Source organism: Syngnathus scovelli, chromosome 4 (genome assembly GCF_024217435.2).
Source record: "Syngnathus scovelli strain Florida chromosome 4, RoL_Ssco_1.2, whole genome shotgun sequence".
Lineage (NCBI taxonomy): Eukaryota > Metazoa > Chordata > Actinopteri > Syngnathiformes > Syngnathidae > Syngnathus > Syngnathus scovelli.
Genome location: NC_090850.1, coordinates 1,747,501 through 1,775,006, shown reverse-complemented (window position 1 = coordinate 1,775,006; position 27,506 = coordinate 1,747,501). Strand labels below are relative to the sequence as shown.

At 42.7% G+C, this 27,506-nt stretch overlaps 1 protein-coding gene across 5 annotated transcripts in view; it reads right to left on the bottom strand.

Moving 5' to 3' along the window:
* efl1 (elongation factor like GTPase 1) overlaps window positions 1–27,506 on the bottom strand; it is a 94,651-nt gene that overhangs the window by 21,586 nt on the left and 45,559 nt on the right. For 4 of the 5 annotated variants that reach the window (XM_049717400.2, XM_049717401.2, XM_049717403.1 and 1 more), the window contains 11 exons: window positions 25,726–25,849; window positions 23,082–23,161; window positions 22,835–22,971; window positions 21,929–22,051; window positions 17,626–17,725; window positions 16,037–16,170; window positions 13,854–14,011; window positions 10,608–10,743; window positions 9,478–9,609; window positions 9,262–9,409; window positions 8,295–8,424 (listed from right to left, as the gene is read on the bottom strand). In XM_049717400.2, coding sequence (XP_049573357.1) covers window positions 8,295–8,424; window positions 9,262–9,409; window positions 9,478–9,609; window positions 10,608–10,743; window positions 13,854–14,011; window positions 16,037–16,170; window positions 17,626–17,725; window positions 21,929–22,051; window positions 22,835–22,971; window positions 23,082–23,161; window positions 25,726–25,849 — 1,402 coding nt within the window. The remainder of the gene's footprint in view (window positions 1–8,294; window positions 8,425–9,261; window positions 9,410–9,477; window positions 9,610–10,607; window positions 10,744–13,853; window positions 14,012–16,036; window positions 16,171–17,625; window positions 17,726–21,928; window positions 22,052–22,834; window positions 22,972–23,081; window positions 23,162–25,725; window positions 25,850–27,506) is intronic. The other variant, XM_049717402.2, reaches the window with a different exon arrangement.

The following is a 27,506-nucleotide window of genomic DNA, read 5'->3' as shown; positions in this document are numbered from 1 at the left end:
AGTTTATATATTGTTATATGGGCCTGTGGAATAATTTGAACTCTAACTGACGACAAGTCCGACGTCAGTGGTGCGCCGCACACGCGCCGTTGTTTACATAAAGGACGAAGAATTTGATCGATGGATTTAATGATTTGGAGTGACACAGATGGGTTGATATAATTGTCGTTTATATTGTGGAATAATTTGAACTGCAACTGACGAGTCCGACGTCAACGGCGCTCTGCACACGCGGCGTTTATTTAAAGGACGAAGAATTCGATCGATAGGTTCATTGGAGTTACACAGATGGTTTGATAAAATTGTTGTTTATATTATAGTTATTTGATATATAGTTTATATATCGTTACATGGGCCAGTGGAATAATTTGAACTGCAACTGACGACGAGGCCGACGTCAGCGGCGCGCCGCACACGCAGTGTTGTTTACAGTAAGGACGAAGAATTCAATCGATGGAGTCAATGATTTGGAGTGACACAGATGGTTTGATCAAAGTCAAAGTTGGAGTGACAGATGGTTTGATCAAAGTCAAAGTCTGCTTTATTGTCAATTTCTTCACGTCAAAACACACAAAGAGATCAAAATTGCGTTTCCTACTATCCCACGGTGACAAGACATATATATATATATATATATATATATAAAAAAAAAAAACTTTTCCTCACCCCCCGTGGGTGGTCTCTTTTTCCCTTCAAGCTCGGGTCCTCTACCAGAGGCCTGGGAGCTTGAGGGTTCTACGCAGTATCTTTGCTGTTCCTAGTACTGCACTTTTCTGGACTGAGATGTCAGATGTTTTTCCTGGGATCTGTTTCAGCCACTCCTCCAGTTTGGGGGTTACTGCCCCTAGTGCTCCAATGACCACAGGTACCACTGAAGTCTTAACTCTCCAGGTCTTCTCCAGCTCTTCTCTGAGCCCTTGATATTTCTCAAGTTTCTCATGTTCCTTTTTCCTAATGTTACCATCATTTGGGATGGCTATGTCAACCACAACGGCTTTCCTCTGCTCTTTGTCCACCACCACAATGTCCGGTTGGTTCGCCATTACCATTCTGTCTGTCTGGATCTGGAAGTCCCAGAGGATCTAGGCTTGGTCATTCTCTACCACCTTTGGAGGTGTTTCCCACTTGGATCTTGGGACTTCCAGTCCATACTCTGCACAGATGTTCCTGTACACTATTCCAGCTACTTGGTTATGGCGCTCCATGTATGCTTTACCTGCCAGCATCTTACACCCTGCAGTTATGTGCTGGATTGTCTCAGGACCTTCTTTGCACAATCTACACCTGGGGTCTTGTCTGGTGTGGTAGATTTGGGCCTCTATTGCTCTGGTGCTCAAGGCCTGTTCTTGTGCAGCCAGGATCAGTGCCTCTGTGCTGTCCTTCAGACCAGCTCTTTCTAGCCATTGGTAGGATTTCTGGATATCAGCTACTTCAGCTATGTTTCGGTGGTACATCCCATGTAGGGGCTTGTCCTCCCATGATGGTCCCTCCAGCACCTCATCTTCCTTTGATGCCCATTGTCTGAGACATTCACTGAGCACGTCATCCGTTGGGGCCTTATCCCTGATGTACTTATGGATCTTGGATGTTTCATCTTGGATCGTGGCTCTCACGCTCGCCAGTCCTCGGCCTCTTTACGGCTAGTGTACAGTCTCAGGGTGCTGGACTTGGGATGGAACCCTCCATGCATGGTTAGGAGCTTCCGTGTCTTGATATCTGTGGTCTGTATATCTTCCTTTGGCCACCGTATGATTCCTGCAGGGTACCTGATTACTGGTAGGGCGTAGCTGTTAATGGCTAGGGACTTGTTCTTGCCATTGAGCTGACTTCTTAGGACTTGCCTTACTCGATGGAGGTATTTGGCTGTGGCTGCTTTCCTTGTTTCCTCGTCAAGGTTGCCATTTGCCTGTGGAATTCCAAGGTATTTGTAGCTGTCCTCAATGTCTGCTATTGTTCCTTCTGGGAGTGAGACCCCCTCTGTGTGGATTACCTTTCCTCTTTTAGTCACCATGCGGCCACATTTCTCAAGTCCGAATGACATTCCGATGTCAGAGCTGTAGATCCTGGTAGTGTGGATCAGGGAGTCAATGTCCCGCTCGTTCTTAGCGTACAGCTTTATGTCATCCATGTAGAGGAGGTGGCTGATGGTGGCCCCATTCCTGAGTTGGTATCCATAGCCCGTCTTGTTGATTATTTGGCTGAGGGGGTTCAGTCCTATACAGAACAGCATTGGGGACAGAGCGTCTCCTTGGTATATACCACATTTGATGGTCACGTGTGCAAGTGGCTTGCCATTGGCTTCAAGTGTGGTTTTCCACTGTTTCATCGAGTTGGCGATGAAGGTTCTCAGAGTCCCATTGATGTTGTACAGCCTCAAGCATTCAGTGATCCAAGTATGTGGCATTGAGTCATATGCTTTCTTGTAATCAATCCAGGCAGTGCTCAGGTTGGTACGTCTAGTTCTGCAGTCTTGGGTGACTGTTCTATCCACCAGGAGTTGATGTTTTGCTCCTCTGGTATTTTTACCAATCCCTTTCTGAGCAGTGCTCATGTATTGATCCATGTGCCTGCTGATCTTATCTGATATTATGCCCGACATCAGCTTCCATGTTGTGGAGAGGCAGGTGATTGGCCGGTAGTTGGATGGGACTGTACCCTTTGATGGATCCTTCTGGATCAGGATCGTACGCCCTTGGGTTAGCCATCCAGGGTGAGTCCCATCCCTTAGCAGCTGGTTCATTTGTGCTGCCAGGCGCTCATGGAGAGTTGTAAGTTTCTTGAGCCAGTAGCTGTGGATCATGTCAGGGCCTGGTGCTGTCCAATTTTTCATTCCTGAGACTCTTCTCTGGATGTCTGCCACTGTGATGGTTACTGGGTTCTGTTCAGGGAGCTTGCTGTGGTCCTTTCTCAGAGCCACCAGCCACTGTGCATCCTTCTTATGTGATGCCTCCCGCTCCCATATATCCTTCCAGTACTGTTCAGTTTCCAGCCTTGGTGGGTCTGCTCTGCTATTATTCCCCTGCCACTGAGCGTACACTTTCGCTGGTTGTGTTGTGAACAACCTGTTTATTCGTCTGGCTTCATTCTCTCTTGTGTACCTCTTTAGGCGGCTGGCCAAGGCTTGGAGTCTTTGTTTGGCAGTTTCGAGTGCTTCAGGTATGGGCATATGGCTGTATTTCTTGGGAACTTTACTTTTTCATTGCACCTTTCTGGGCCTCTGTCATTTGGCTCACTTCTCTCCGTGCTATCTTGATTTTGGCCTCCAGCCTTCTCTTCCATGGTGGGCACTGTTGTGGTCGCATATGGTCATTCTTCTTGTAGCCAAGCATTTCTAGGATCACTGCTGCTGAGGTGTATATCAGCTCATTGGTTTCAGTGATGGTAGCCGTAGGAATTGTTGTCAATGCTGCATTCACATCTTCTAGGAGACTTTCTGAGGGTACTTCACTTAGCCTCTGCAGTGTATATCTAGGTTCCCGAGCATTCATTCTCACCGTGATCTTGTTCTTCAGGTCAGTTGCTGCCTCGTTCAGCTTGATTGTGCTTATTGGGGTTTCGTACCACACCTCTGGGCTTTTACATGGATTTAACTCGTCTCTGACCTGGTGCTCTGGTTGGCCTTCGCTATGGCATTTGTGTTGTATCTCATCAATCTCGAGGTGTGATAGCAGGTGCCGTTTATGGATATTGGAACATTGAGCTACTAGTTGCTTGGCCGATAGTGTTGACTGTGGGTATTGAAGTTGCCATTGTTCCCGCATTCTCCGCATGTAACCCCTCTCGCTCGGGTTGCTGGAGTAGTAGCATTCCAACAGATCCTTATTCTCGCATCTCGCCCATTTGTGTCTTGTTCCAGTAGCCCATTTTTCATCAGGGTGCTCTGGTTCCCCAGCACCTGACGCAGACCTTGTTTGTCCGGGCGACGTCTGAGCCGGCATGTCTTTCGTTTCTTGTACTCTCATTATCTCTGAGGTAGGCGGTATCGTTAAGGGTCTTGCCTAAGGACCCACACTGACTGTTGGTAAGGTAATCGCTCATTGCTCATATTGTGCCCCTGCCGGGAATCGAACCCGGGTCTTCCGTTTGTAAGTCATGTCACTTACTGATTGAGCTAGTCAGCCGTATAATATATATATATAGATATATATATATATATATATATATATATATATATATATAGATATAGATATAGATATAGATATATAGGTCCACGGACAACAAAACAATACAAAAAGTAAAAACAAGAAGGCACATACAATGAATAATAAGAGCAATGAATAAATAATAAATAAGAGCAACATGGTTGAAATGGAGCAATTGTGCATACAGCAGAAAGTCAGAATATAGCGCAAAAGTACAGGAGGAGTAGTGCAAGGCAGCCAACGTGGCCCAAAAGGCCAGGACGTTATGCAGCAGAGGGTAGAGGGGGGAGAGAGTTCAGGATCCTAACAGCCTGGAGTATGAAGCTGTTGGCGAGTCTGGTGGACGCGGGAGCGCAGGCTTCTGTACCGCTTCCCAGAGGGCAGTAGATCAAACAAAGTGTGAGCGGGGTGACTCACCTCACTCACAATTGTGGTCGCCTTGCGTGTGAGATGGGAGGTGTAAATGTCCTTCAGGGAGGGGAGTGAAGCACCAATAATCCTACCAGCTGTGATCACGAAGCGCTGCAGGGCCTTCATGTTGTAGTCAGTGCAGCTTCCACCCCACACAGCGATGCAACTGGAGAGGACGCTCTCAATGGTGCCATGGTAGAATGTGGTCATGATGGCTGGTGGAGCACATGCTCGCCTGAGTTTCCGCAGGAAGTACAGGCGGCGCTGAGCTGTCTTCGCCAGATCTGCAGTGTTGGAGAGGTCTTCACTGATGTGCACCTCCAGGAATCTGGTGCTGCTCACTCTCTCCACCACAGCACCGTTGATGGTCAGTGGCAGGTGTTGGGTGTCTCCTTGGTCTTGCTGACGTTCAGCAGGAGGTTGTTGTCCCTGCACCATGTGGTCAGAAGGTCGACCTCCGACCTGCATTGAGTCTCGTCGCCCTTGGTGATGAGACCCACCAGATTCGTGTCGTCAGCAAATTTCACTATGCGGTTGTTGCTGTAGGTTGCAGTGCAGTCATGCGTCAGCAGGGTGAAGAGCAGCGGACTGAGCACGCAGCCTTGGGGGGGGGCCCCCGTGCTCAGCGTGATGCTGCTTGAGATATTGTCACCAACACGTACTACTTCTACTACTACTACTACTTGATAAACGTATTATTTATGTTATAATTATTTAAATAACTGTTAATGTTACGTCAGGCCCGTTCTCAGCTCCTTGTTTGTGTTTATGTCACGTTAGCATTTCGTATCCTTTAGCCTCTTTTTGCTGGTTCATGTCTGCACTTGGTGTTGAATTTTGTCAAATAAATTTCCCCCAAAATGCGACTTAAACTCCAGTGTGACTTATATGGTTTTTTTCCCCTTTATTTTGCATTTTATGGCTGATGCGACTTGTACTCCGGAGCGACCTTTAGTCCGAAAAATACGGTATACACATTTCATTGTTACTACTGTCCACTGTTGTGCCGTTTATCCGATCGCGGTTTGCGTCGTGTGCATGCCATTTGATTGACAGCTCCGGCGCAGTCCTTTAAATTTGCCTCGCATCGTACGAGTAGCCGTTACGCAGCGGCACGGCGACTAACGGTCGCCAGAAAATATATTTTGTTGTTTCGATGACTTATGTTTGGTGTGTTGCCGAGAGTATTTCATTTATGGTTATTTACTATAGCAGAACCGTTACGCGCAGTTAGTTATGTAATGTGTGCCGTCTACGAGTGTTGTGTGACGTCAGAAGTTGAGCGTTGATCGCTGTGATTCTATCTGTTGCAGAACCACACACATACACCCCACAAACCACACACATCCGTCACACGCTTCACACAATACCCTTTTGCCACAGTGCCTGTTACTTTTTTGCCAATAATTCAGTAAACCAATCAAAACTGAACCACGTGTTCCCTCCTGTGTTCTGACCGACACCCGGGGGCGAAAAGAGCATAACCATCCGAGCCAACCCCCTATACAGTCCTCAGGCTCCCCAACAATTGCGGTAGCAGTTTGCATTATTTTATTGCAAGGTTTTTCCTTATTCAGATTTGTTTCAAGACAACAGTTACAGTTAGACTTCACTTTGATGGTTAATGCAGTTATTTCATTTTTGTTGTTTTATCACAGTAGATTGGTTTATTTACATTTCAAAAAAGCAGAAGCCATTCATTTACAAATGTGATTGCACTTTAGTTTACATATTTAAATGTTCAGATATTAGGATGTGATACACAGTTTTTGCATGATTTGAATGAGGCAAAATAAACTTTCTCTCGAATATAGTATTTTTATAATCATTTGTTTCAGATGTACTGTAATTATTTTCTGTATAAAAATTTAACTTGGTGTTCAAAAAGTATTTTTTCAAACTTGAGTCAATTAGTCTTTTTCAAATTTGAGTCTTATAATCAGGGTCGTCTTATATTCGGGCCAATACGGTATAATTGTAAATGTAAATGTTTTTAATGTTGCAATGAAATCAATACATTTTGTCTAGAGGTTTTCAACAACTAAAAATGTAAGTGTTTATTTTGTTTTTCATGTTTAAACCAAATCATAGTTTGAAGCAAAACGTCACGAAACGTGAACCGAACCGTGGGTATGGTAAACCGTTACACCTCTACCATGGTGTAAATAAAAGCATATAAGCTATATAGCACATATGTCAGAGTTACGGCCCGCGGGCCAGATCCGGCCCGCGAATTGATTATCTATGGCCCCCTGGATGATATTGAATTACTATTAGAACCGGCCCGTAGGCCACAGCCGCCCGCTGGTGTTTTGCACGCACCAACACTACATTTCCCACAATGCAACGGTAGCCCGCGATGTCCCTGCAGCTCGCACAAGCGGCTTCATTATTCATCAGTAGTCAGAGCAGAGTTCAACTTTCTGATACCCCCCTCCTCAAAAATGGCTAAACGTAAGGTGGACGCTGAGAACAGGGGGTTTCAGGCCAGGTGGGAGGCAGAGTACATGTTTACGGAGGTAAGAGGCAAATCTGTGTGTCTTCTGTGTGGAGAAAATGCGGCTGTAATGAAAGAATTAAATTTAAGAAGGCACTATCAAACGTCTAAGAAACACACAGACCAAGACAAGAATATGGAATATGAACAAAAGCTACAGAAGGTGGAAGAATTAGAACGAGGCCTTAAGTCCAGACAGGCTATGTTCACGTATGCTAAATCACAAAGCGAGGCTGCTGCCAAGGCTAGCTTTATTGTGGCAAAAGAGATCGCCAAATCAGCCCGGCCCTTTGCAGAAGGAGAGTTGATCAAAAACGGGTTTTGAGCCTCAGAGCCTAACCCCGAACATTGGTGAACTTGTACAAACAATGAGACACCTCTAAGTATCAGGCTCAGCCTCAGACAAGTGAGCATCACAGAACAGTAACGTATTTTCCGTTTTTTAATTCGGTTACATTTTTACATTTGTTTCTACAAGACGTGATTTTTCTTTGAAGAAAGTATTGTTTTGTCTGTGTGCCGTACATTTTTGAATTTTATTTATTTATATTTATTTTTCAGTTGAATGGACCAAGGGAAAATTGCAGATAAGAGCCATGAGAAAGAATACAACTGATTTGATTATTTTTTTATTTTACGATTTGAAAGCAATGATCGGTAGATCATAGAGCAGCACAATAATACATTTTCAGTTTATAATGCATGCACTTTTACTTATGCATTTATGTTGATATTAAGAAACACATTTTGTTTTTAAAACAATTGAATTTTTTGCTGTTTGGCTGTTGAAAATGTTTTCCCTTGAAGTTACTGACAGAGCCATAACAAAATATTGCCATATTCATTTAATCATTAAATAATGTACACTGTGTTAGGTCTTAGTTCAAAAGGCTATGTGCAATCATTCCGATATATTTTAATAAACATTGAACCAGTCCGGCCCTCGGCTTGTAGCAAATTTGTTTTTTTGGCCCTCGGTGTGTTTGACTTTGACATCCCTGCTATATAGTAAGAGCACCCGATTTAGCGATTTTTCAGCGGTAAAATAAATAAATAGAGAAAAAGCATGATACGGTGACAAAAAAAATCTATAAAACAGTGACGCTGTGAAAGGTGAACTGTGATACAGCAAGGAAGACTGAAGTTAAAAAACAAAAAACAAAACAAAAAAAAACATGTTTTCTAATGGCCAGGTACCAAATTCGCCATAGCTCAGATGGTGTAGAATACCAGAGTTCACCCACCTGGTGAATGACAGCCACTTTTTGCTGCTTGCCAAGATCTTCATTCACCATGTCTACTTTGGGAGGGCGCACCACGGTCTCTCGGAATGGGATGATAGGCTTGGATGCGCTGATCTCAATTTTAGCGAATCTTTGAAAAACAAGTTAAAATCGTTTTGATATACAGTATGCACTCATTATTTTTTTAATTTTCTTTTGTTCGATTGGATTTAATTTTCTCCCCTGTTATTATTATTTTTTTCTTATTTTGTCTTTCTCCAGTGTCATGGAACAACTGAGGGCGGGGCACTCTTCTTGATCTACTTGTAAATGTGCTGAAAAATGCAGGTTCGTGTGGATGCTTTTTAAACGCCTTTGTAAAGCACTTTGAGCACCATATGATGGGTCCTGCGGTTCGACCAACCCGGACATTGACATGAAATTCCTGACGGTCACAGCATCTTCTGATCAAAATATAACCAGGAAAAGACACTGAGGAAAAGACACTGAGACCCAAATGGAAATGAAACAACATTTCATGAGATATGCAGCATTTTTTATGTTGGTATTTTTATCCCTCACAGCTGACATGAAGAGCCAAGATACACTGCCTAATATTTATCTTCTATACAAAAGCTGCCCTGACCTCAAAATGATGCAATGCCACCATCTACCATGATCTGTTAATCATGGGAGTGGTTTACAAACCTCAATTTCACAGACAAACTGGGCAAGACATTTTTACACGCGTCTTGCTCAAGGACACCTCAACAGGAAAAGTTTGAAATCAGACTAGCACTCCCAAGCAACCTGGTTGCCATTTTCATGTTTGTTGTCAGCCGTGACCCTTTGGCCCTCCAGGACCTACTTGAAAAATAATTTTCAGAAACAGATTCATGGAAAGACCACAGCTATGTCAATTATTATCAATTTCATCCATGCCAGAAAACAGTACTTTCTGATGACACTGACAGAGTCCCTTACTGACCGGTCTTTGAGGTCATCCAGGCAGCGTTGGAGATGAACCTCTCCAGCAGTGATCAAAACATGTTCTCCTGTCTCCTGGATTAGCACTTCAGCACAGGGGTCTGCTTGGTTCAACAGACGCATCCCACGCACCAGTTTTGACATCTCACCTGATGCATAACTGGAAATTAATAATTATTTACATATTTCTTAATGCATAAATAAAAATACTACATACCTGGGTGTTTTGGTTCTATGGCAACTCGTACAATGGGTGACGCCTCAATGTTCAGTGGAGTGAAGGGTGGGCAAGCAGGAGTGGTGGAAATCGTAGCTGACTTCAAAATGAAGTCTTCTAGACCTCTGATGCCTATAAAAGCATAGTACTTGCAATAATAAACAGAAATATTGTGAAATGAACACATAGAGAAAAATAAATAATCAGTGATCAATCTGCCATCATATTTTCCCTAAAGGGATTAAAAAGACTTTCTTTGTACATGTTTGTACATTTTTTTGTAGACTGATGCAAGACTGGTGCAAGACCTCCAATGCAAAGCTTAAATGAGCCATTTTGATGGTAAATCAACTTTTAGCCATGTTAAAATGTCCTTGATGATCACGGGATGTTGTAGAGGCGGGTCAACCAGGAGAGCTCCACAACATCCAGAGCCTTAAGGAACTCTGGGCGGATATCATCAAACTGACTTCAACCCCAAAGATAGGAAAGGCTCTGTTTCCTCAAGGGAAGGCGTGTTGGTGGAATTGAAGAGATCTTTGAAGTATTCTCCCCACTGATTCACCATGTCCTGAGTTGAGGTCAGCAGCACCCTGTCTCCACTATATACAGTGTTAACAGCACACCGCTTCCCCCTTCTCAGGCGTCAGATGGTGGACCATAATTTCCTTGAAGCAGTCCATGGCTTCTACGAACTCCTCCCACAGGTTTTTGCTTCAGCAACCGCCAAATCTGCATTCCGCTTGCCCAGCTGGTACCCATCAATCGCCTTCAGAGTCCCAGAGGCCAAAAATGGCCGATAGAATTCTTTTTTTTTTTTTAGTTTGACTGCATCAGGACACCGGCGGGTTTGGAGATGGCTCCCACAACGGGCACATTTATTACACATCATCCATCTGTCCGTTCATCCATCAATCCATACATCCATCTGTTTTGTTAGAGCAATTATCAATTATAACTATAACAGAGGCACGCTCCGCGCTATCAGCATGTATTTAAACGCCGTTCTCCTGTCACTTATAAACCCGCAAAGTAGCGCATTCGCGAAAGGTGAAGCGCAAAGTGGCGAGGGATCGCTGTACTTAATTATGCACACTCTGACATATTTGCAATATTTTGTACTACTGTACCAAGCACATTGCCGGAGGGCACCTCTTCTAGCTCTTCCAGTTCTCTGCCCATGAGCAGGTAGATGTTTTCAATGGAACAACAGGACAGATGAGGCACCTCAGGTAAACTGTCAGAAGGACTGCAATGCTCAGGCAGCTGGCAGGCACAAAAGAAGGAACAAGTTAACAAACATGAGTTGTCAAGCTAATAATAATAATAAATTATATTTATAATGCACGTTACATTTTTAAAAAAAATCTCAAAGTGCTACAGAAAATGCCTTTTTAAATAGAAACGTCTTAAGACCGTTTTTAAAAGTGTCAACCGACTGCGGTCCTCTCAAGTAGACTGGTAGGGCATTCAACAATGTGGGTGAGCCAGAGCAGAAAGCCCGGTCTCTTATGGAACGGAGGTTAGTTTTGGGGGTTTTGAGGAGGTAGGTGTTAGATGTGCGGAGATTCCGTGTGGAAGACTGGAGAGTGATTAGTTCCTTAAGGTAAGGGGGTGCGTTGCTATGGATGCATTGATGGGTCAGCAGAGAGATTTTATATTCAGTCCGAGAGGAAATGGGAAGCCAGTGTAGTGATTGGAGGATAGGTGTGATGTGGTCGTGTTTGCGCACTCTCATCAGGATCCTGACGGCGCTGTTTTGGATATATTGGAGCTTTTGAAGGCTCTTCCCAGGGATCCTGATGAAAAGTGCATTGCAGAAGTCAAGCCTGGAGGAGACAAAAGCGTGGACGAGTTTTTCCGCATCCTGCAGTGACAGGGTGGGGCGGAGTTTGGCTATATTTCTAAGGTGGAAGAATGATGTTTTACAGATGTGTTTGATGTGGGCCTCGTAATTGAGCTGGGGGTTCATTCGCACGGCAAGATTGATGACGACGGATGACAGCGTAATGTCCTGACCAGAAAAAGTGATGGTTGTTATTGGGGAGGATGTGACCTGGTGTGGAGTCCTGATGAGGATGGCTTCCGTTTTGCATCTGTTTAATTGCAGGAAGTTTTCTCTCATCCACGCCTCTATCTCCTCCAGGCAGATAGTGAGTGTAGTGCAGATTTAATTAGGTGTTTTGTCCAGTTTTATGTAAAGCTGTGTGTCATCAGCATAGCAATGGTAAGAAAAAACATGCTTGCTGATGACACAGCCGAGGGGTAACATGTACACAGTGAAGAGGATGGGGCCAAGTACAGATCCTTGAGGGACTCCACAGTTGACAGACTGGGTTCGGGACTTTAAACCTCCCGAGGAAACACACTCGGTTCGTCCAGAGACGTAAGAAATGAACCAGTCCAAAGCGGTGTTGCGGAGACCAATGGTTGAATGAAGGCGGTTTATGAGGATGATCTGGTCAACGGTATCAAAAGCAGCTATGTGGTCCAGGAGGATGAGGAGGGAGGGAGAGCCGGCATCGGCTGCCATAAGAAGGTCGTTAGTGACCCTGACCAGGGCTGTTTCGGTGCTGCGTGCGGGGCGGAAACCAGACTGGAAATTTTCAGCAAGGTTATTGCTCCTGAGGTGATGCTGAAGTTGGGTGGCAATGTTTTTTTCCAGGACCTTGGAGAGGAACGGGAGGTTGGAAATTGGTCTGTAGTTTGCGTGGGTGTTCGGGTCTAGAGTTGGTTTCTTGAGAAGAGGAGGAATGATGGCTGATTTCAGGTCTGATGGAACATGACCAGACAGTAGGGAGAGCTTAATAGTTTTGGTGATCAGGGGGCTTATGGCTTTAATGTTCATCTTAACAAGGATTGTGGGAAAAGGGTCCAGAGCACGGGTGGAAGGTTTCATGTGACTGACAATTTTCTCAACTTCATGCTGTGTAGTTGGTGAGAAGCAATACAGAGGCTGGGGCAGCCCAGACTGTAGGTTGACGGTCAGAACGGATGGAGTGTTGGTGGCAGAGAGGGAAGAGCGAATATTATCCACTTTCGTTCTGAAAAACGAAAGGAAGTTGTTGCATTGTTCAGTTGTTGTAGTACTGTTTGTGGGAGTTTGTGGTTTCAGGAAGTGGTTTATTGTTGAAAAAAGCTGCTTTGAGTTGCCGGGACTGTTTTTGATGATATTTGAATAAAATCTTGCTTGTTTCTCCCTGAGGGACTCGGAGTAGGCCTTTTGGTGGTATCTATAGGCCATCTTGTGAACTGTAAGTCCCGAGGCAATGAACCGCCGCTCCAGGACTCGCCCAGCTGCCTTCATTTTTCGAAGCTCGCTGGTGAACCAGGGAGCTGTTCGAGAGAAGGAGACAGTTCTAGATTGTAATGGGGCATGGGTGTTCAGAACAATGCTTACGGATGTATTGTAGAATGCTACTAATTCAGTCGCAGATGAATGGGTGGCAGAGGAGAGATGATTGAGGTCTGTAGTAAGCTGTGCCAAGAAGTGCTGCGCTATAGTTGCGCTCTCTCGCTCGCGCTCCCTCCTCGCTCGCTCTACCACACTCGCTCTCCCACACTTTCTCTCCCTCGCTCTCCCTCACTCTCTCGCTCTCTCTCTCTCTTGCTCGCTCTCACTCGCTCTTGTTGTCACTTGCTCTTTCTGTCACTCGCTCTCTCTCACTTGCTCTCGAGCTCGTACTCTCGGGTTTCGCTCTCACTCACACTCTCTATTTCACACTCGCTCTCTAATGCTGTCTGTGTCGCTCTCGCTCTCTCACTCTCTCATATGCTCGGTTTCTTACTTTATCTCTGGGATGGATGGATGGATGGATGGATGGATGGATGGATGGATGGATGGATGGATGGATGGATGGATGGATGGATGGATGGATGGATGGATGGATGGATGGATGGATGGATGGAGGAATGGCTGAACGGAGGGATGGAGGGAGGAAAGAGGGATGGAGCAACAGAGCGATAGATGAAGCGAGGGATGATAGAGGGATGAAGGAGGGATAGATGAAGGGATAGAGGGATGAAGCGAGGGATAGCTAGATGAAGGGATAGAGGGATGAAGCAGGGGATAGCTAGATGAAGGGATATAGGGATGAAGGGAGGGATAGATGAAGGGATAAAGCGAGTGGTAAATGAAAGGAAAGCGGGATAGAAGGATAGATGGAGACGAAGAGAAAGAGGAACGGACAGAGACAGACAGAGACAGAGAGACAGAAAGACAGAGAGAGGGAAATAAATAAAGAGAATAATAGAGAGAAAGACACAGAGAGGGACAGACTTTCTGAGACAGAGAGAGAGATAAAGTGATAAGAGAGCGAGCCAGAGAGAGAGAGACAGACAGGGAGACAGACAGCGAGACAAACAGAAGGGTTTACCATGCTTAGGCCCTGGGCAGGATCATACTTTGGTCCAAGTATGAATATTCTTTGTCCTTTTTTCACCACCCCGCTGTATACCCTGGCAAATGCTATGAAGGTCTCTCTTTGCTCCTCTGCCTTGGACTCTTTTAGCCCTTCAGTTGCGATCTCATCACCTAAAAATTAGAAAACACATACTCAAGTCTTTCCTCTGACAGGAAAAATAACATTAGTATTTGTAATACAAATCTACACTAAATGTCTATCTTTTGGATTTTTGCAAGTGAGCAATAGTTTGTTTCAATAAATAAAGTTCTAAATTACAAATCTTGATGATGCGGATCTATTGCTGACATCTGCTGTTAGAGCTCTTTAGTACAAAATTTGATGTCCCTGTCTGCAGGTTATCGCAGACTTTTAGTCTGGTTGTTTTCACGCCAAAAATGGACCATGTAAAGTTCAATACAAAACTAGCCACTGTGGCGACCGTAGCTCAAGCAGTGGAGCGGGTCGATTAGTAACCAGATGGTTGGCGGTTCGACCCTAACTCTGTCACAGTTACTTGTCGTTGTGTCCTTGGGCAAGACACTTCACACACCTTGCCTCCAGGTCGTCATTGTAAATGAAAAAATGTTCTCAATTGACTTACCTGGTAAAACATTGAATAAAAAACAAAAAACAAAAACAAAAACAAAAAAACAAAAATCGAAGCCACATTGTCTCAGGCCGGTTGATTTTGTTCAGAGCAGATTGTTTTCCCAATGAACTGCGCCGTAGTTCGAAACTGACTTGATGAAATTTCTATGTGATTTGAAGTTATGAGCATGCAATTGAGTGTATTAAACTCATAAATCAAGGTATTACTGTACACCATCTAAACAAGCAACTTAGGTTTTCAGAGAGAAATGCATGTACAGCATGTTCTGACTTGTAGACTGTGGGTGGTGCCTTATGATTTTGTCCAGTGTTAGGGCAACCACGTGGCTGTTTCTCCTAGAGCAGTGGTTCTTAATCAGGGTTTGATCGAACCCCAAGGGTTCGGTGTGTCACTCTCAGGGGTTCAACAGAGGGCAAGACACGCACGCACGCACGCACGCACGCACGCACGCACGCACGCACGCACGCACGCACGCACGCACAGACACACACACACCAACACGCACACGCGCGCACTCACGCACGCGTGCACGCACACACATGCACACACGCGCACACATGCACTCACACACACACGCACGCATGCACGCACGCACGCACGCACGCACGCACGCACGCACGCACGCACGCACGCACGCACACACACACACACACACACACACACACACACACACACACACACACACACACACACACACACACACACACACACACACACAGTGTCTTTGTGTGTGTCCATTCCGTTCACCCCACTCGTGTGATTTGTGACAACTATTCAGAACAATAATGCTCTCGGCTTTTTTTGGCATCACTAAATCTTAATATGCCTTTGTAATATTTGTACTATTAGTTACATTGCATCTTGGATGGTGGACAGAAAAAAAAAATCTTGGTCACAGTACGTCTTATTCATTGCTTTACAGGGGCCACATTTTCACTGAATTGTCCTGACCGCTCAGTGCATTAAAACCTCTCCAGCTAACTTTGCTTGGCATCGCTAAGCTCTGAGCAGTGTTGTGCAAGTGTAAAGTGACATAAATTATTATGGGAAGTGTGAACCAAAAATAAAAAAAGGACAGGGCATGCAAGCGTGAAATGATCTTATACTGTTTTTTTTTTGGTTTTTTTAAAAAAAGTCCTTGCATCCATTGTCGGCCATTGAAGCTTCCTCAACAGCAGTGCATCATTTGATTTAGAGAAAGAGCGAGCACAGCACGAGAAAATGGCTGATTAATCAATCTGACAAAAAACTTAAAATTAATCTGACATAAAAGTGTTATTTGTAGACGCTGTGTTTATCTGTCTATATGTGTGTGGGTGCATGTGTGTGTGTGTGTGTGTGTTTGATAACTCGAGTAATCAACAGGATAATTGATTCGCACTATTTTCCACATGGCATATTAAAAACATGTCCATACTGTAATGTGTTCAGCATGATAAATAAAACACCATTTAAATTATGCCAAAAATACATCACGAAAATTTGATGAAATGGATAAAAAAAAGAGAAAAAAGTAAAAGGGTAGATGAGGCATTCAACGAACCTTTACAGAGTCCTCCTGACTGAATATCCACAAGTGCATTCACTGAGTGGTTCTGCTGTTCTGCTGCCATCCTTTCAGCATGTCTTTGTCTCGCTAGTTCCCTGCACTGGGAAATCTTTGCCTGAGTCAAAGGTCTACATTTAGACACAAATACATTGTCCTAAGTCAGGTAAATCAGTTATATAATTGTAATTATTATTTTTCAATACACTAGAACCTCAGTTTCGCACACTCTTCTACATAAATTAGACAAGATTTTAAATGTGTGAACCACTTTTTACAGAATTTACAGAAAATGAACCCTGTAAATGGGTCTTATTAGACACCCCCACTTTGTGCTGTCTAATTAAGACCCATTTACAGGGTTCCTTTTCTATAAATTCTGTAAAAAGTGGTTCACACATTTAAAGCAGGTTTAAAATGTTGGGGGACTACACCAGACAAAAGACTGTTAGTTATATTGACTAAAAACGGATTCACTAATACTCGTGAGAACCTCTTTAAATAAATGAGCAGCAATAGAGTCATAAGGAGAGCTGAATGACAATCTGACGAACTACATCCTCTAGAAACATCAAAGAAATCGTGGACCAAGTAACATGAACAGAGGGTTCAAGTGAGGCATTTGAAATGAGAGCACTAGCTATCGCAACATTGTTAATGAAAAACTGCAGAAATGTATTCCACATATTAGGGGAAGAAGTCAGTAAAAATGGGCTGATGAGGTTTAAGTGCAGAATCAACAATTTTAAATAGAACACATGGATTTTGCCGATTTGTCTAAGGTTTGACAAGTTTTCCAAATCATCTACAAAAAGCAGAGGCCAGCAAACACTGACTCCCTCCACACTAGGAGTGCAATGGTACAGATAACCCATGGTACAAACTGAATGAGCAAATGAAAAAGATAAAACGATTACAATGGACTCTTATTGAATAGATGTAGTTTGTCCAATTGGAGTGCTGTAGCGTGTCCAATTGGTGTGCCATTGCATGTCTTCCACTCTGCTTAGATTTTGAATATAGTATGTTTTGCGTTTTTATTTCATGAAACCATGGTTTGGTCACAGAAAAAATGACTTTTCTATGTGTTGTTGTAACTTGGTTAACTCTCTCGCACTTCTGTAAATGTGAGAGGTGCTCTGTGTTGCATTACAATAAGTAAGAGACAAAAGGGTAAGCTCCAGATCTCTCCTGGGTTTGGGAGCAGAAAAGTTCAAAATAGCAAGCAGCTGCACTTTTGTAACAAGCTAAAGAAAACCATAACTTAACATTGAGAGTGTCTGTGTGGAAATTTGGGGGTTACAAAGAGTGCAATTTCCCGATGCATATATATTATATATATATATATATATATATATATATATATATATATATATATATATATATATATATATATATATATATATATATATATATATATATATATATATATATATATATATATATATATAATATAGATATATATATATATATATATATACACACACATATATACGTATATATAAATAAAAGCACGCAGTCTAAATATGCACACCTTAATAAAAATTAATAAAACATACTACGTTTGCTTACCAATTCACACTTACCTTTTTTTGTTGTGAGGCAAGGCTTTGGTTTCCACAGCAACCATCTTGGACACAAAAACTATGACTGGTGCATTTTCATTGCTTGAGCATTGGAGAAATGCTGGGAGAAGCATAAAAAAATAAAAATCATTACACATACATAGGGTTCTGTGATAACAGTGGCTCAGCGCCATGTGAGTGTTGGGTCACTTGAAGTCTACACGCTACAAATTTCAGAAAACTAATGAAATGAACACATTTTCGCTTTTTTATATTAAATCTCAAGACGTTGAGTTTTATCCATTCAAATGGATCAATCAGTCTTCATTTTTGTACTGTGCTCCACAAATTTATTCCATACTTCAGGGTAAATACTTACATAAGGAATGGCTTGAACAACTTTGTTAGGCCAAAAAATATAAAATGTTCGGTTATATTTTATACTGAAAAAAATAGCATGCTAAGAAAGTAACGGATCAGAAGTAACATCTATATAATAGGCTTTCGTTTTTTTTACATATTTGTCCTTTCGGTTAAACAGTTAAGTACAACTTTGTGCATCACCTGCACCCTTCTCATGGAGAGCCTGTCGTGCTAGAGAAATATGAGGATCAGAAAGAGAATAATAATTAGTTCGCTATTGATGTGGCGGACACAACAGTTAGCGTGGGCTGTAGGCAGCCTGCTAGTCCGGTCAGCATTAGTCCTAAGCGAGATAGGTCAAACTACTAGATTGAATTCATGGACTCTGCGTAAGCACTACTAGTTAATGATGCAATTGGAGATCAAAATCTTAACATAATTGGTCTTTGGTGAGACCTGGTTAAAACCTAATAAATTGTTACTGCTTAATGAGAACTTTGTGAGCTCTCAAGGCAAACGTCCTTGTAAGAAAGGCAGATGTTTGGTCCTTATTTCCAAATCGGATATCAGACTTACCCCTCGCTCAAATAACCCCTTTAAAACATTTGAAGTTCTCATTATGCGATTCCCAAACAATGCGATTTGTTTACCACACAATGCCTGACAAAATTATCAAAATATTAGTCTATTATGCAGTTTAAAAAAAGGCTCAGTAGTGTCCCAAAAACAGGCCCAGTTGTACGTTTTCCCAAAATCTAAGAAAAGTTGAAGGGATATGTAACAGCCCAAGACCTACAAAAAAGTCTCTTGGAGCCATTTGCTGAACCTAAAAAGAAGTCCTATAGTTTAAAATTACTTTCAAATTTGGCTCTATTTTGGCTTTTTATACTGATCACATTATAGAACATTTCCTAGAAAGTTTATCAGATCATCCTAGAACTGTGTGTGTTTGATAATAAAATATTTATGCAGCAGGGAAACAGTGCCAACGGAGAGAGATGACAGGGCTTGGACAAGGCTGGTTGCGCCATCGGAACAGGAACAGGCAAACAGGCACACGGGCAGAGAAACCAGCAGATGTCGTCAGGGCATGCGTCAAACCAGACAGCGGCAAGGCAAGCTCATGCTCAGGGGCTAGCAGAATGTCAGGCCAAACAGTCCATAACAGATCGGGCAAACTGGAATCAGATCAGGAACAGATGGCAGGCACGCGTGTATCAAAGCAGACGAACCAACCAGGAGTGACAGGAGCACGGTGTCTAAATACTTGCCCTGATAAAGGGGTAATGTGGCGGCTATGACCGCCGATAAGCATGCGCAGTTCCCTATTGGTCATAGTGCACCCAAAGACCAGCGTGGGGGGTGCGACAGCCAGCCGGCAGGTCGAGAGCGGAGTGAAGAAGTGACACCATTATTGTAACTGCTTTATCCTCACAAGGGTTGCGGGTGTGCTGGAGTCGAGCCCTCATTTGTTTTGGGCAGTCGGCGGGGTACACCCTGATCTGGTTGCCAGCCAATTGCAGTGCACATATTGACAAAAAAAAAAAACATTCACACACACATCTAAGGAAATTTAGAGTGCTTAATTTAGCTCACATGCATGTTTTTGGTATGTGGGACGAAACCAGAGAACACGGAGAAAAAACGCGCAGGCATGGGGAGAATATGCAAACAAGAATGCCGGAGCCTGGAATCAAACTTGCAACTTCTGCACTGTGAGGCAAACGTGCTAACTCATCAACCACCGTGCCGCTTCTCTGTAAATCACTTAATTCAAAATTCGATTTTAAATCTTTCTTGTCTTAATTGTCTGCATAGTTCATAAAACTCATCGGTTCTTGACCTTGTTGGATGTACCGAACCCCACCAGTTTCATATGTGGATTGACCAAATACCTCAAGTGAAAAACAAATTATGATTTATTTTCAAAGTCAAGACATAGTTTGTTTACTGGTGCACAAAATGAGCACCAGTTGAACTTGTTCAAAGAACAAAACCTACACAATGCACAAACTCACATCAAATTACCGTATTTTCACGATTTTAAGGCGCGGATAAAAGTCTTAGGTGTGCGGCGTGTCCTATCATGCAGTGCGCCCTATGTGTGTTGTTGTTGTAAGGCGGACGTAGTAAAGGTGGCTCGAGTTGGAGGAAAGACTTGAACAGTGGATCATCGAGCAAAGAACGAGTGGGAGAAGCGTTTCGACGATCACCATTCAACTAAAAGCAGCAACGCTAGCAGAAGAAATGAAAATTGAACATTTTCAAGCAAGTCCATCTTTGGTTTCATGAAACGGTGCCATTTTTCCATCCAGACCAGGACTACGTTGGCGCAGCAACTTCCAGCGGATTATAATGAAAAGCTAGCCATCTTCCGCTCCTACTACAGTAAACGCATCGCCGACAAACACATCCCCACACACCACATCACCAACATGGATGAGTTGCCGCTCATTTTCGACATCGCGGTGAATCACACTGTGGAGAAGAAAGGGACCAACACGATAGCGATACGCACAACAGGATACGAAAAGTCTTCTTTTACTGTTGTGCTTGGTTGCCATGCTAATGGACAGAAACTGCCGCCTATGGTGATTTTTAAGAGAAAGACTTTGCCTAAAGAGAAGTTTCCAGCAGGAGTCATCATTACGGCAAATGAAAAGGGCTGGATGGATGAGGAAATTATGACTGAGTGGCTGAGGGAGGTGTATGTAAGGAGACCAGGTGTTTTTTTTCCATGCATCAAGATCGCTGTTGATCTGTTACTCGATGCGTGCCCATCTCACAGACGATGTGAAAAAACAAGTGAAGCAAATGAACTCCGAGCTCGCTGTCATTCCGGGAGGCACGACAAAGGAACTCCAACCGTTGGACATCGGTGTAAACTGCCGTTCAAAGTAAAGCTGCGAGCAGCGTGGGAGCAATAGATGAACGATGAAGGGCATAGTTTCACTAAGAGTGGAAGGCAGCGCCGGACGAGTAACGCCACAATTTGCGAATGGATTGTGGATGCTTGGGCTAACATGTCTGCTGGCACTGTTGTTCGAGCTTTCGCAAAAGCCGGCATCATATCCAAGGAGCCGCACGGCACGGAAAGTGACTCAGACAGTGAAGAAAGTGAACCTGGCATGTCTGTTGGAGATTTAGCACGGCTGTTCAATTTGGAAACACACCCACGCCCTGTACAAAAAGGGCCAGAGTCGCCTCCACCTGCTGAGGAGACCGAGGACCTTCGGTGTGTGCTCTCCTCCGGACCTTCTATGCCTCTGTGGTGGCCTCAGCCATCCTCTACGCTGTGGTCTACTGGGGTGGGGGCAGTACTGACCGGGACAGGGGGAGACTGAATAAAATGGTCAGAAGAGTGAGATCTGTCTTGGGCTGTCCGCTGGACTCCATTGAGATTGTGGGTGAGAGGAGGACGTTGATTAAGCTTAGATCCATCATGGACAACACCTCTCACCCCCTCCATGAGATTGTGCGGTCCCTGAGCAGCTCCTTTAGCGGCAGACTTTTGCACCCTCGGTGTAGGAAGGAACGGTTCCGCGGGTCCTTCATTCCCTCTGCTGTCAGACTTTACAACATGCGTGGCACCTGACAAAATGAATATGTTTCGTCTTTACTCGCGGCACTTGTTTGTCCTCGTCTGTTATTGACCCTTTTTTGAAATGTTGGCACTTGTTTTTTTCTTGCACTTGTATTATTCTTTCACTCATACGCGCTGCTGTGACAAGTGAATTTCCCCGCTGTGGGATGAATAAAGTTCAATCAATCAATCAATCAATCAATCAATCAATCAATCAATCAATCAATCAATCAATCAATCAATCAATCAATCAATCAATCAGGCAAGCAAGCAAGCAAGCAAGCAAGCAAGCAAGCAAGCAAGCAAGCAAGCAATCTGGTTGCATGAGTGCATAACCTCTAATATTATTAAATGAAACAAGATATATTCAATTTCTACCATTTTTCAGTTCCTGCGTCCTCTCAGGCAAGGTGTCAAATCGCCGCACTCCGACACTCATCAGTTTTTCCACCCTCTCTGCTGCTATGTGTAATGGACTTGGAAGCTTATTACACACCATTGCTACAGCTAGTGTCAAAGAAAATACAGTCAAACCTCTGTTTTTGACCACAATCCGTTCCAGAAGGCGGTTCAAGAAGTGAATCGGTCGAATTCCGAATCTATTTTTCGCATTACAAATAATGGAAAAAATTTTGAATCCCTTCCAAGACTAAAAAAAAACCCGCCTTTTTAAAGCATTTTTTCATTTGCGCATTTTTGTCCATCGCTTAACTGCAGCGCACCGCCGAACGCGCAATCGTAGCGCGCTGCCGATCACGCAACTGCACCGCGCTGGTCGCATTATTGTGACAGAGCCGTCGCTGAAATTAAGAAAATATTTTTAAAGTCCTGATGTACTTTCCAAAATTTAAGTGGACCTCAGTGCGCAGGGAGCTTACTTTGGTCCGACCGCGCAACCGCAGCGCGCCGGGCGCTCACTGTCGCATTGCTTTAAGAGCGTCTTTGTGTTTTAGGATGGCTTTACTACTCCCACTTGCTTTCTTTGGAGGCATGATTAAGGGTTAATACAATCCTCAAAGTAACGAAAATACAATACCGAATGGAGTCATTCGGCATCCGGGCCGCGCGGTCGGGTTTTCTTGGGTCCTTTCGGCTCATCTCGCGAGGTTTGACATCCGAATTTTTTTCAACAACCGGAGCAAAAAAATCATTTTTCGTTCGAATTCCGATTTGTTCGAGAACCGGGACGTTCGAAAACCGAGGTTCGACTGTACCAACCAATTTCATTAGCAGGGCTTGAAAATCAATTATATGAATGAATAATTATTCAATAAAAAAGGATACAGAGGACAGCCTGAGACACTGGCAACCACTGGCTGCATATAGCAGACAGAAGAACTTTTGGGTCAGAGTGACGAGAATCCCTGGCCATCACTTTGACGCCAAGAGATGCTAGCACCTTCTCAACTTTCTCCTTGTCTCTGTTAATGAAAAGACTGAACACTTGGCATGCATAATGTATTCTGTAAAATTATGCAAATAAGTGGGTCGGGTAGATTTTCAGTATTTCAAAGTAGATTTTATGACCCACCTGTGAGTAACAACAGCATTGTATAAACTCCAAATATTATCCAGGACAAGCTGCACAAAGAGTGGCTTCTTGCCTTTGACCTGGAAAACAACATCCATGGTCTCAAATAACACCAGGGACCCTCAGTGGTATTACAGGATATGATCTAATATACCATAGTGATGTTTAGCAAGAGTTTGCAGAACAGTTGCTTAATTTATTTATAGTTAATAATTGCTTAATGCATTTATACACCTTTAATCTACAAACTGGATTCGGTTGAAGTTGGGAAATTGTGTAAAATGTAAATGTAAATAAAAACAAAATACAATGATTTGAAAATCCTTTTCAACCTATATTCAATTGAATACACTACAAAGACAACATATTTAATGCTCAAACTCAAACTTTATTTTATTTATCAAATAATAATTAACTTAGAATTTCATGGGTGCAACACTTTTTTTCTTAGCTTCTCATGTGGAATTCTTTCCCATTCTTGCTTGATGAACCGCTTCAGTTGTTCAACAGTCTTCCCTGTCGTATTTTACGCTTCATAATGAGCCACACATTTTCAATAGGAGACAGGTCTGGACTGCAAACGGGTCAGGAGAGAACCTGGACTCTTTTACCTCGAAGCCACGCTGTTGTAACACGTGCAGAATGTGGCTTGGCATTATCTTGCTGAAATAAGCAGTGGCGTCCATGAAAAAGCCGTCACTTGGATGGCAGCATATGTTGCTCCTAAATCTGTATGTACTTTTCAGCATTTATGTTGTCTTCACAGAAATGTAAGTCACCTATGCTATGGGAACTAATGCACCCCCATACCATCACAGACGCTGACTTTTGAACTTTGCGTTGATAACAGTCCGGATGGTCCGCTTCCTCTTTGGTCCAGAGGACACGACGTCCAGTGTTTCCAAAAACAATTTGAAAAGTGGACTCATCAGACCACATAACACTTTTCCATTGTGCACCAGTCCATTTTACATGAACTCGGGCCCAGAGAACCTGGCGGCGTTTCTGGATGTTGTTCATGAACGGCTTTTGTGTTGCATGGCAGAGTTTTAACCCACACTTAGTGACGAACTGTATTTACATACTGACAGTGGTTTTCTGAAGTTTTCCTGTGCCCATTTGGTGATATCCTTTACACACGGTTTTTAAGGCAGTGCCGTCTGAGGGATCGAAGGTCACGGTCATTCAGTCTTGGTTTCCGGCCATGGCGCTTACGTGCAGTGATTTCACCAGATTCTCTGAACCCTTTGATGATATTATGGACCGTAGGTGTTGAAATCCCTAAATTCCTTGCAATTTTGCTTTGAGAAATGTTGTTCTTAAACTGTTTAACTATTTTCACACGCATTTGTGGACAAAGTGGTGAATGTTATCTTACCATTATGTTGTATAATATGTAATGACCCCCATGGGGACAAAAGGTAAGGAAAATGAATGGGTGGAAGGAATTTAAAAAAAAAAAAAAAAAAGATTTTGCAGAATTGTTTTATTTTTTTAAATATATCGGATCTACTTTGTATGCTGATGCCTAACTTATTTCTTCAGCTTCATGAAAACAGCATGCTGAGTCCAAAGAAAAAATGGAAACCTTGCTGAAACCTTCCAGACCTCCAGATCCGGATATATACACCGCACCGTAGCTGGTGTGAATTGACACTTTTCCCTGCACCGTCCGTATGGTGACCATTCGGCAGCCAATGTGAACTGGGCAAAAAGTAAAGTTGTTTTCCTAAAAGCTAAATGGCCATTTTAGACAATGCCCAACATAACGTCATTGTGATACTTAAACTTTACTTCAAGTCATCAAATGCCAAATTTTTCAATATTTTTAAACAAACCGCTTAACTAAAGTTGGACAGTGAATTTTCAGTGTAATGAGCACTTTAAATGTCTGAATTTCCACCATATATTTCACACAGTCAGCTAAAAAATGTGGTGTTTTCCTCCATTGATTCATTTGAGATGTTTCCTGCTTTCTAAGCACCAGCCCGCTCGATCCAAGAAAACAATCAGGTCCTCACATTGTGATTTCACAAAGCGATGTGCCATCCTCGTACCACTGCTGAAGATAAAACACACGTCCACTTTTTCAGAGCAGCTGTCCCATCATCAGATAAATTATAAAATGTTTCCACGTAGCCACAGAAATGTGCTAAAGTGGCAAATGCATTAAATTAGTTATTTTTCTTCAATCATATTATTAATAATTAATAAATTAATTATTATAATAAATCAAAAAAAATATCAAATGTTTCCACATAGCCACTGAAATGTGCTCAAGTACCAATTATTGCTATTTGGTTGAGTTATGAGTTTTTTTGTCTTTATAATTTTGAGGTGTTCTATTTTGTGAGTGGTCATTGAACGCACATCGAGTCCACTGACGTACGTGTGTGAGTGGAGCGGACACAGGGTTTTAGTGAACCAGGTGTCTTCTGGTTCAGAAAAATAGCCAACAAAATAACTCATATTTCATAAAAAAGTAGATGGCCATGGTGAGAAGGATAATACTATATACTGTAATGACATACAGTATATGCCTATAATTTAAGTATGGAAAGTTTGAAATACATACACCTTAAATAAATACAGCACCTTTAAATGATACTTATATTAACTGAATATTGAACCATTATTACATTACCTGAGCTCCTTTCATGATCTTCTTAGCTTTTGCATTTAGGTAGAAATCACCCCATAGGGTTTTGAGAAGCACCTCTGGATTAATGCCCATCCTCTCACTGTACATGAGGGCAAAATGCTGAATGCTGCAAAAATACAAGAGTCCCAAGTTAAAACAATTTTTTTTTAATCGCACAATGAACTAATAAAATATTAAAAACTTTGTGTTTACAAAATCTTCATGCATTTTTAGACGCTCAAACTTAGTGTTAGTTTCTCAGGAAACTCAGTGTGGCCATGGCACCTTTATTTTTACTTCAAAAAAGCTCGAGATACTATGGATGGGCTCGATGTGACCAGTGACCACTACTTAGCCCAAAAATGTTGTACCGTATTTTCCAGACTATAAGTCGCTCCGGAGTACAAGTCGCACCAGCCATAAAATGCATAACAAATAAGAAAAAGACATACCATAATTTCCGGACTATAAATCGCGGGTTTTTTTTCATAGTTTGGGTGGGGGGGGGCGACTTATACTCAGGAGCGACTTATGTTTTTTTCCCCAAATTTTTACTTGATCATTAAGACATCACTTACTTACAAGTATAGTTGACCACTTCCCATGTTATTTTAGTATAGTTGATCACTTCACATGCTTTTATATATTTATCTTGAACATATTCAAAACATAAAAAAATAGAGAAAACATCAAATAAAGCAATTAACACTTTAAAGCACCATATCCAAGTCCACTGCCTGCTGTATGTACACTTGCTCCATTTTCACTCCTCTTATATTTATTATTATTATTTATTATTATTTGTTTATTTATCATTTATTCAACACTCTTATTTATTCATTGTTTGTGCCTTCTTGGGTTTTTTGTGTTGCTTGTATGCATATAGTGGGATAGTGGGAACGTAATTTCAATCTTTTTGTGTGTCTTGGTATATGAAAAAAAATCAACAATAAAGCAGACTTTGACAAATAAACAAAACAAAAAACTACATCTGAAAAAAAATATATTTTCAGACGAAACTGGATGAGGGCGCTCTAAATTTCACCGTTGGCCGTTACTCATCAACTGGGTGGGCTTAAGAAAAATGGCACCAAAAAGAAACTCATATTTTGCAGGTTACAAACTTCAAGTTGTAAAATATGCAGCTGAAAACAGTAATCGAGCAGCAGAAAGAAAGTTTGGAGAACCGTGATGTACCAAGAGATTACTATTTCAAGTGACGTCAGTGGCACGGCACGGTGCGGCGGTTGTTTACATAAAGGACAAACGTACCCACGTAAGGACTACCGGCATCATTAGCGGTGATCATTTCTAAGGGACACGGAGGACTAAGAGTTTGAAGGAATTAAGGATTTGGAGTGACATAAAAGGTTTGAAAAACTGTTATGGCTTTTACGCACGCCCGGTCCTACTCTACTGAGTCGGGGGCCGGCGCTCGGCCAAGTGGCTGTCCGCGAACGGTGCATGGGGCTCGGACATGGCCATTACGCACGCCCGGTCCTATGCCATGGAGCTCTCGTGTCTGGTAGTCCACGCCGCCACACGCTTGGAAGTTTGTTTTGTTTAATAAAGAGCCGTTTACCAAACCCACATCTATCCTTGTACTTTGTTAACGCTACAATATAGTTATATACTCGATCTGTGGAATAAAGACGAGGCTGACGTCAGGGCGCACGCGCAGCGATGTTGACAAAGGACGAGGAATTTGATCGATGGATTTAAAGTGCACGGATGGTTTGATAATATTATTGCTTATATTATAGTTATTTGAAATATAGTTTATC